The sequence below is a fragment of the Asparagus officinalis genome, chromosome 8 (genome assembly GCF_001876935.1).
Source record: "Asparagus officinalis chromosome 8, Aspof.V1, whole genome shotgun sequence".
Taxonomy (NCBI): Eukaryota; Viridiplantae; Streptophyta; class Magnoliopsida; order Asparagales; family Asparagaceae; genus Asparagus; species Asparagus officinalis.
In genome coordinates, this window is record NC_033801.1 from 13,868,730 (window position 1) to 13,879,736 (window position 11,007).

At 37.1% G+C, this 11,007-nt stretch overlaps 2 protein-coding genes across 3 annotated transcripts in view; both read left to right on the forward strand.

The window, feature by feature from the left end:
- On the forward strand, positions 1,566-9,619 carry LOC109851384. 2 transcript variants are annotated; one of them, XM_020421470.1, is made up of 8 exons: positions 1,566-2,088; positions 3,455-3,756; positions 3,885-4,604; positions 5,633-5,761; positions 7,114-7,317; positions 7,944-8,144; positions 9,114-9,248; positions 9,367-9,619. In XM_020421470.1, the coding sequence occupies exons 1-7, from the start codon at positions 1,827-1,829 to the stop codon at positions 9,243-9,245; spliced, it is 1,950 nt and encodes a 649-aa protein (XP_020277059.1). In that variant the 5' UTR covers positions 1,566-1,826; the 3' UTR covers positions 9,246-9,248; positions 9,367-9,619. The 2 variants fall into 2 exon arrangements, with proteins under 2 accessions (XP_020277059.1, XP_020277058.1); XM_020421469.1 differs by having other exon boundaries at positions 9,114-9,619.
- The window catches only part of LOC109819672 (N-alpha-acetyltransferase 50), a 4,821-nt gene continuing 4,389 nt past the window's right edge, over positions 10,576-11,007 (forward strand). The window contains exon 1 of the mRNA XM_020385482.1: positions 10,576-10,904. Coding sequence (XP_020241071.1) covers positions 10,760-10,904 — 145 coding nt within the window. The 5' untranslated portion in view covers positions 10,576-10,759. The remainder of the gene's footprint in view (positions 10,905-11,007) is intronic.

Below are 11,007 nucleotides of genomic sequence, written 5' to 3' on the forward strand. Positions count from 1 at the left end.
GATCAACCTACTCGACCAACCATTCGACCGACACCTGTAAAATAGATGCTGACTTGGCCGGCAACCCATACTCGGTCGAAGTTACCATCCTACCCCTCTATTACCACTATAAATATGGTTGATATTTTCAACATAAAGGTAATATCTTGATCTCTACCCACAGTACTTAAGAATTTCTACGGTTCAGTTAGTTCTCCACTTAAGCAAATTACTGACTTGGTCGTCGAAGGAACAACCGGAGAACTCAACTACGTCCTCTTACGATTTTCTACCTATGTAGAGAAGAACAACACACCTTAGAACCGGTCATTCGGAGGGTTAGAGGACCTCCGTCAACCAATTGACATATGTCATTGACTGTTTGATATCAGCCATCAACATATTCTACTTTAAACCTATTCTAGTCATATTTTAAAATAGAAATATAATAGATTATTAGTAAATGCAATAAACATCACGAGCTAAAAAAATTACGAAATTAGCTTATAAGAGTTATAAGGGAAATTTTATGGGAAAAAATCTCACACTAGAGGGTATATAAATCTTATCAAAACAAGCAAGTGTACATGAGTGAAAATTACGGGAAACTATAGGGTATCTAAGTGCTAATTAGCCGTTATTTTTCAATCCAGAGTCTCATTAGAACCTGACTACGAATCCTCTCGTAACTATCAGTATATGAGCAGCCGGTTCTTAACCCGTAAAGCCTCGAGTAATTTAAAATAAGTCCCTCAAAGCATTTGAATACTATTAGGTCGCCAATTTGTTGCGCGGCTGCTGTCTGCTGCCCTTTTTTTGGAAACAACTAGATAATCTGATAACAATTTATTAATTTAATATAAAAATTGAGAACCTATTGTACTAGCACTAATTTCAAATTTGAGGGACTACTTTCAAAATATTAAGACGTAAGGGAGTAATATGTAGATAAACTCTTTAACTTTTCTCCCTCTTCGGTTTCCGGTCCGACCACGATCCGCCCCGCTAGCCAAAGCCAACGGTAGCGCTCTCGAGACCTGAACCTATGTTGTCGAAACCACCCCTCGACATGTCCTTATCTACGAAAATACCATCCAGAAGTCTAACAGAATCCTGGCCGTACGCCGTCTCAGCTCTTCATCATCTCACTGATTTGACGGCTGAGATGTACACTAACTCGGCTCCGGGGCTCCGGCCTCCCATCTCTCAGTTCCGAGAAAACAACGTCACTGGCACCCAGAATCTCGTGGGTCCCCCACCAGCAAGCTCATTCTCGTGCTTCCCTTACCTGGCACTGGGCCCCACTACTTTCTCTACTGACAACCTGGCCCCCATTCTTCAAAAAATTATTTGCGGGGCCCACATAAAGTATCTCGGCTGGCAGCATCCAACGGTTCGGTGAGGAGCGCGAGGGCAAAATCGGCATTCTGTAGTAATGACAGAGAGCGTAACAGAAGAAATTATAACTAATTAACGAAAAGACGCCTTAATTAAGTATTAATTTTTTATTTTGTCGTTAACCCCAATTTTAATACCCGATACAAACGAGAAGACCGAACCATTTCAAATAAATAAATAAAAATTCATTAAAATACGAACAAAATAGCAAAAGAGAGAAACTCTTGAAATAAAAAGTCATCATCACCATCGATCTCTCTTTCTCTCTGCCCTTCAATTCTCCGAGACCTCCGAAACCCTAGCCATGGCGATTCCGGTCGAATCAAAGCTATGCTAGAGCCTTTCGATTCATGGACGGAACCGCCTACGTCATCTCGCCACCGCCTGCTAGGGTTTCCGATCATCGTTTCTAGGGCTACGACACAGGGGATCTCTCGAGCTCGCCGGAAATGGCGACCAAGGGGAACCTCGAGAGGGTGCAGAGGGGATTGAGGACATTGTTCTTCATGCTGACGATGGTCGTGTCGCTGCTGACGATTTCGGCTCCGGTGTTGGTGGCGATGGGTGACGTCTCGGTGTCGCTGGTGCTCGCGTCCAGATTCGCGTGCGGGAGATGCTACGGGTTGAAGGAGCACGTGATTAGATATGGATTCAGGCGGAGTTTGATGGATATTCCTCTGGTTTCGATCATTAGATCGTTTATCATAACTTGTAAGGTTTTCTAGCTTGATTTTTGTGCTATTAGTTGATTTTTTTAGCTTGTAGCTTGCTGAGAATGTTTAATTTTTAATTTTGCCTGCAAAAGGGGAAAAATAATTGATGGTATTTCTGTTTATTGAGTTCATTGCATAAGTTTTGCTTTCGATGACCATCTTTGTTCACTTCAGATTTTAGAGGAAAAGTTTTGAATTTTTTGTAGAAAAATTGCTTTTTTTTAAAAACATTTCATCATAAAACAGGTTGAGAATATTTTGGCATAATAACAAGCTAGGATTGATTTTACGTTTTCTTTTCCTTTATTAACTTTCTAGAATTGTGTGTGCTTTATAATTGGATGAAGCTAGTAATTTGAACTTACTGAAAGAATATCAAGCTTGTTGAGGATGTTTGAGATTTTCTATGTTTTTTTACTCAATTATATCATTATTTACAGAATTTTCAGAGTATTTTGTAAGGGATAATGTACACTGTACTCTTTTACATTTTAGAATATGAGGATTGTCTTCTGTACATTAGAAATTGCGGGAAGTGATCTTACCCTGAATGAAATTTTGAAGGATTCTGTGAATAGTTGGTATGGTTAAGCTATTTCTTTCTTTCCTTTTCAATTCCGATAATCTGCATACAGTTATTGCTTTTTATTTTAAAATGTAGCACATTGATTTTTTTGGGGGGTTGGTATCATTTTCTTGTTCTGTTTTGTCTGGGTGTTAATTTAGAAATTTGCCAATAAATGTCATGACTAGCATTTTAAATCTACGTTGGATATAATCTGCTCTGAATGAGAGTTCCCCAGAGAACACGTCAATGCTTGTCCCTTTTCTTTCTTCTCTTTTTCTAAAGTAAATAAATTCTTCATCCTGCTTTATGAAATTGGGAAGCAGGATTTTTTTTGTCCTATAAGTCTTATCTTGGAATCTCTTTTGGAGAAAAATGCCACTTTGGCATGATCCCCCATGGAGTTATGCATTCTATTGAAGAGCCAGCCGGACTTTTAGTTTGGTCCAGTTAGAATTATTTAGCATCCACCTTTCTTGATTAAAGGAGATTAAAAAAATTGGAGCTTTTGATCCAGATTATATAGCCATGGTTATAAACTAGGCTTTTACAAAAGTATTATTTGCTGTTACTTGTTGAATAGTAGAAAACACTTTCTGAAAAATCTTATCTTGAGATCATTTAATATTATACAGTGAAGAAAGTAATAGTCAATACAGTAGATATGATTCCCTACTAAGGATAATTCTCTCTATTTTGAATATGGGAGATTAAGATATATCGTCTTTTTAGGCAATAGTTACTACTTGCATAGGATGGCCTTTTTTCCCTATATTTATATTGTTATTTTTTATATCAGGTGTTTATTCTTTATGTGATGGGCCTGGACTTTCTCATGGACCATATCTTGGAACAGTGACCGTTAGCTCCATTGCTTCGATTGCTATTCTTGCGGTGAAAGCTTGTTTATTTACACCTATTGTAGATATCGAATCTGAAGCTTCACCTGGATTAGAAAAGCTTCATTTGAAGAAATCATGGGGAATGTCTGTTCTTTTCCTTTCATCTGTTGTTTTTGCATTCGGTCACATTGTAGTTGCATACAGGACAAGCTGCAGAGCCAGGAGAAAACTCCTGATTCATCGCATAGATCCAGAATCAGTATGTTCCATTCAAATTCTTTCGTTTTCAATTTCTTAACAGAACTTTTAGTAACTATTGTTGAAGCTAATGAAAGTTTCCTATTACTGCCTTCACTATTACTGACTGCTATTAGTTTATGTGTCAAGGTTTTATGCTACAAGACTGTATTTTCTGGATACACAAAGCTTCCGCGTTCTCCTACCCCGTATTCAGGTAGAAGTGCAAGAAGTGATAGTGAAACAAAAAGGAAGGCCCCAGTTCATGATGAAGAGGAGCTGCCAGTCAGTTTACTTGCTGATGCTGATAGCATGTTTATTGCTTGCCAAGGCCTAACTGTTCACTACAAGCAAACTTCACCAGAATCACTGTCCTCTCGTTCTTTAGCCTCTTTACCATTTCATGGATCTAATCTTACTTGCAGTCCACCAAGCATTTCTCCTGCAAGACTTGAGGGGTCTTTGATGCATCAATCCAAAACCTTTTATCAGTATAATAGGAGCTTTAGTTGTCAATTTCAAAATTCATCTCTATATGCACCACTGCTGCAGGATTCTTCAGTTTCATCCTCATTCTTGTCTGATGAAATTCCTGTATTAAACTTGGATGAAGTCAAAAGTGATGGATGTATATTTGAACCTCTTACTGTCAGCACCAATGTGGTAGAAAATGCCAAGTTTGCTGTTGTTTTAGTACATGGGTTTGGTGGAGGTGTTTTTTCATGGAGGCACGTGATGGGTGTCTTGGCTCGCCAGGTTGGCTGCCCTGTTGTTGCCTTTGATCGCCCAGGGTGGGGGTTAACATCTCGTCTACGCAGGAAGGACTGGGAAGATAGACAAATGCCCAACCCATATACACTTGAATCTCAGGTGGATTTCCTTTTCTTTAAAAAATAAAAATTATCGTTTGATTTCCTTAAACTGTGGTATCAAGATAAATCTTTGGTGTTGAATCTTTAATATAAAAAAAAGTGTCTGAAACAGCTGTCATAACTGCCTTTTCACACTGTAGGCTATAATATATTGCTTAGTATTTTGTCTGAACAACACGATAATAATTTGACCACAATCATCACAGGCTTCACAGCTTTGTCTTATATCACTGGTGGACAGGAAAATCTGTTGCTATATTTCTTAGAGCAAATAATCGATAATATCACACACCTGAAGGTGCGCTATTGTTTTTTTAAAAAGTAATTAACATGATTGATATATTTGTAAACAATCTGTAGTCCTTATCATTTTTAAATACTAGTAATTAGTGTTATACCGACGCCATGCCGCAGGGAATTTTTCCTTTGAAAATTTTCACTATTCACTATCACTGTAAATTTTTTTACTTCATATTACTGCTTAAAAATATTCTTTTATAAAAGAAAACACCCACAATATTTGGGGATTTTCTTCCATTAACTGATCATCGATTATTAAAATTTGACTAATACAACAAAACTGCTTGGGACATTAAATGCATATTGTTAGAATATAAATTATTACCCTCAACCGTCACTACCAAACAGCTTTGCAGTATTGACATATTAGAAAAGACCTTTTAACAATTTATCCGAGCAAACCTAGTGCAAATTCCACCGACCATGACTATAAAACGGATTAAAAAGAGATTGTCGTGTGAGTCCAGGTTTTGGCCCATGAAAAAAGATGATTGCACAACTTGCAAGGGCATGTTAGAGAATAGAATTATAACCCTCAACCCTCACCATGGCTTCAAAGTTTTGGTGTAGTGAAAGGGATCTTTGACACGTACGTTCCTTATCTAATTTAAATAATAGTTATATGCAGTTATTCATTGGACTTTTATCATCTGATATCACAATCTCATTGCAATTCTTTAGTACGCAGTGTTTGAGGAGTACCATCCCTTTTAATTGTAATTGCAGGTTGATCTTCTAATTTCTTTCTGCCTGAGTATGGGCTTTACTTCTGTGGTTTTTGTTGGCCATGATGATGGAGGCCTTCTTGCTCTCAAGACTGCTGAGAAGTTACGTGCCTCTTCAGAAACCATTTTGGTAAGTAGTCGAGGAAACTTGTCTATGAGGCTCATTGGTTACACTTACACCTGTACTTAAGTGCTACAAGTTAGCCCTTAACTTAATCACGCTGTTAACTAGCAGCTTGGTTCAACTTCATTATACAAGACTAACTCGTCATTTAATTGTCAGACTATATTCCATTTTTTCGTGCTTATCATACTATATTATCTTTAATTTGTGTATGAACTTTGAAGCCGTTCAATATGTTATATTATTAATCTATTGATTTTATATTCAAGTCCAAGGTCTCCGCATAAGTTCAGCAAAGCTGAATATCTAAGCTTTAATTAGCTTTATTTTACATAACTATGTTCAAAAGAACGGGATTGCATCTCAAGCTTTTTTCCCCAATATAGTCATGCTGAAACAACCTGAGGTCGAGCCTTCAAGCTCAATCTGCCCAACAGTTGAGAGTCGAAACTTAGTTTCTTGGTATCTAACAAGCAACCTTTAGTCTGCTCTTGCTATGTATCTCTACCTATAGATTTTGTGATATATAAGTAATTGGTAATTTGTATTGAACATTATGTCCAATAAGCTATGTGCTGATATAGCTAATTCTATCCCAGATTAGACTGATACATGCATTTACCTCTTAAGTCTGCTTTCTATGCGTGGGCTGAGAATTCACGCGAGTACCTAATCCTCTTGGTAAAAATGTTAACTCCTAGTTTAACCAATTTAAAAGAGCATTAGTTGATATTCCTGAAGGTACTGATGGTAACCTCCACCAGTCATGCTCAAGACATATTCTAAAGTGCACTGTTTCTGTCAATTGTCATTATTTTTTTCTTGCTTGTTATAGTCAGATGTTCATTTCAATGTGATTGTCAGTCGCAGCAGCTTTCTTAAAAATATGACCACCTACTCAGTTGTCCAATGTGACACAGCAGTTTGCTTTCTAGCAAATATGACCGGCTGCTGCCTCTCTTCTACTTCTCACCTTCCAAGTACTTCTACACAGAACCACCTAGCGGGTAAACATGATTTCAATCAAATAAATGAGACCTACCTACGTTATGCGACTATATGTGCTATATAAGTGTATCACTATGTTTTGCAATAAGTTAGCTTCTATGTGTAATTATTTACCTTATTATCTGATATTTTTACACATGTCATGTTCAGTACATTGTATTTGTCTTGGCTCTTTTGGTCATATTATTTTCTTAAATTCAAGTATGTCTAGCAGTCTATAAATAATAATTTAGCTTTAGTATTTAATTATTTATTTTAAATTTATTGTTGCAAGTATCAATGGCATGAAATACATCCTATAACAGCTCTGGAGTTTATTAACCTATTGTTTTACATGATGCATGTTTCAGATAGAGGTCAAGGGGGTTGTACTTCTCAGTGTCAGCTTATCAAGAGAGGTTATTCCTGCCTTTGCTCGGATCCTCCTGCACACTACGCTAGGCAAGAAGCACGTGGTCCGTCCTCTCCTGCGAACGGAGATTACTCAAGTCATTAATCGCCGTGCATGGTATAATTCTACCAAGTTAACAGTGGAAGTCTTGAACCTCTATAAGGTAATCTCTCTCTCACGCATGCTATGCACCCTCCCTCCCTCTCACACACAATATACAGACTAACACTCATTGCAGATACTGAAATTCTGCTGAGCTGGTTGTCTGACCACACTTTCCTAATTCAATCATATAGATGCCTTTCGTGTCCAATCATAATTATAAATACATATCACTGATTTTGATTTGGTATTTCATGATTATGCATTATCCTAAGAGAACTTTTGGTACAATATCTTAGGCAACCCTCTGGTAGTTTATATACATGTACGCTGGTTTGAAATTCAGGTGCCTACAACAAGATGATTTGGTTAAAGGACCGTAACCTGTTTAGCTAAAAAAGGGAAAAACTCCTATTAGAGTCATCATTAACCATATAGTAAGTGTTTTCCTACTCCATGCAGGACTAACAATTCCAAACAATGGCATCAATAAAAAGTGTGGGTTGAAAATTAAGAGAAGGATACAGTGAGATTTTTTTTTGTATGCAGGACTAAGATTGACAATAATGCTAACATTAAATAAAAGAAGTTGGAAAATTAAGAGAAGAATCAATGAGAATTTTTTTGTCTACCTTAAACGTATATGACAATTGTAATGACCTGAGGGCTGATACTTGTTGATTTCAGGCACCATTATGTGTTGAAGGCTGGGAGGAAGCACTTCATGAGATAGGCAGATTGTCATGTGAATTGGTTCTCTCACCACAAAATGCAGCAGCACTATTAAAATCAGTTGAGGACGTTCCTATCTTGGTGATAGCAGGTGCAGAAGATGCACTTGTCCCACTAAAATCAACCCAAGCCATGGCATCAAAACTTGTAAATTCTGTAAGTTTTTGCGTTCTTATAAATCTTTAGCGACATCTCCTAAGTCTTTTGACGTAATAAAATGCACTTTGATTAGTAAGAGAGCTTTTGACTATTACCTACCTTATTATAGTTATTCTATTGTGCCGACAAGAACGTTATCGTAACTGGCCGAATGATCTTTATCAATACAAGCATGTTTAATTGGTAATGCATTGTGTAGTCTTTAGCATGTGGCCCAAGATTACATTATCAAACCTACCTTTGTGACCAGGTCTTGTGTTGGTTCTCCAATAATTAGTAGTACTTTCTGTGGACCCATTTGGACATGTAAGTTATGCTCCATAACCTAAACCACAGTTTAGTGGATATTGTCAAAAGTCTCTGCTACTCTACCAAAACTCAGAAGTTATGGTAAGGTTGTCGGGTATAATTTTATATCGTACGTGCCCTCACAGGTTGAGCGCCTTTTTATGTGCCAAAACCTGAAGTCACGTAGCAATATCTTATTTTTGTTAAATCTGCAAGAAATGCGTGCCGATGGGATTTCAACCTGGGTTGTCTGTTACTGTGTCATAGGTCCTTATCATCCTACCAAAAGTCTGAAGCTAGGGCTCTGGGTTGTAATTTTATATCTAACATATACAAGGTCCTAAACCTTTTTACAACCAAACCAACCCACCATCCAAACCCCTAATGGGCCAAGCCCCTAACATTAGGATGTACATACCACAACCATTTTCAGTACTCTTCAGAAGAGTGAAGCTATGTTTCCTCAAATGTCATCGACCTGTCATAGGCATAAATTGCAACAGATAAATAAATTAATGTGAATTATCATCTCTAATAACGAAACTGATCGGTCCTTGATTTTCATAGGCATAAATTGGAACAGATAAAAAAATTTAGTGGGAAGTAAAAAAATTAGTGTAGTGTGAAGTAAAATCTCTCTAATAATGAAACTGATCAGTCCTTGATTTTCATCTACAGAGACTAGTTGCAATATCTGGTTGTGGCCATCTTCCACATGAAGAGTGTCCAAAGGCTCTTCTCGCAGCTCTTCAACCGTTCATAACCAGATTGTTGCAGTCACCAGCACCGGAGGCCTCTCAAACACAGTAGCTTGTATTTTTATTTTCATTTCCTTTTTCTTTTTCAAATTCATCTTTTTATATTAAAATGTGAGGATCTGACATTTAATAGGAAGCAGTAGAGATCTAACCTAAGTGTACTTATCTTCTAGGTGGAATTGGGAGATGGAGAGTGTGTTTAGGTTTTGGAGCCAGACCCAAATCTCAGGGTTCTTAGAGCTCCCATATTTTTTGTGTGTTGTTGCTGCTGCTGTTGTTGTTGTTATCGTGAGTAGTTGTGTGTAATGTTTGTAGGGAAGTAATTGTGATTTCTGTACAGAGGTGATTGGTATTCTCAGGATTCTTGGAGCTTCCATATTTTCTGTTGTTCTGTTGGATTAATTGTAGCTAAAGTGTACTCTCCAACTACTTCTACGTTACTATACACCAAATTGTGAGATCCTATCACTTGGATTTGCCATGAAAATTAATGAATCGTCGAGGAGTACCCGAATAGTCTCTGAGTATAATATAATAGTTTCAGAGAAGTTTTAAAAGCATAATCTAGTTATTGCTATTCTTGATGATACTTGTGTTGTTTATCTTTTGCTGGAACAACGAATTTCCCCTTAAAGGATTGCTAATTTATCCTTTTTTTAATTAAAAAAAATCTCCTTTTATTTCTCCCCATATAAAAGTATGGGTTTCTTAAATTTTCCTATCCTTTGAAAAGGCTAAAGTACTATATTGGTATATTTTTGTACACTTTTTACTAATTTGACATTTTTTTCCAACTCTGTTGATATTGAGTTTTTAGTTTATTTTATTATATTTGAGCCAAATACACAATTAAACCCCTAACTTCGTTGCTAACGAAAAAAACCAATAAACCTTTCTCCTTCTAGCAGTTCTTTTTGGGCTGTTTTTGATTCCATGTAAAAGGATGAAAATGTAAAAAAATGGGTCCCAATGTTAGCTTTCATTATTTTTAATTGTTTGTTTGTAGTTGTGAAAATAGTGTAAAGTGATTTCAATTTCATATGCTGATGTGGCTTGTAAAGTAATTTTATAAAAAAAAGACGTGATTTTAGAAATAATCTTTTTTTTATTTAAAATTTTACTTAACATTCTTGCATTAACTTGAATGTAGTTATTATCATTGTAACAACGTGCCAATACTCTTTCAACACTTGAGATATCACTAATAACGTCATGTTAAGTTTCGCGATTTTGTTTTTCATCGGTCACAAAGTTTAGGATTTAATTTCACAATTTTGCTCAATTAAAATACAAACTCACAAAGTTGCGGAGATAGATTTTTTTTTTAAAAACCCCAAACTGAGAAGGAATTTTTTATTTTATTTTACAAATATGGTAATTTAGGTTCCTTGAAAACCCTAGATCGCCTCTTCCGTAAAACGACAATCACCTCGAGTCCCTAATCCATCACCCTCCCCCCTCTCTCCTCAACCTCCTCAGCAATTTAATCAAAATTCTTCTCCCATTATCGATCTTATAACAGAGCGAGAGGACAGGGAGAGGACAGAGAGAGAGAGAGAGAGAGGGATGAGAGAAATGGCGATCTCTCTCGATGGCGTGAGGGACAAGAACGTGATGCAGCTGAAGAAGCTCAACACCGCCCTCTTCCCCGTCCGCTACAACGACAAGTACTACGCCGACGCCCTCTCCTCCGGCGACTTCACCAAGCTCGGTACTCTCAGAACCCTAACCGTAATTTTATCACTCGTTCTCTAGCCGATGGTTGATCTTCTCAGGTTCTGTTGGATTTTTTCTTTTTTTTTTTTTTTGGGACC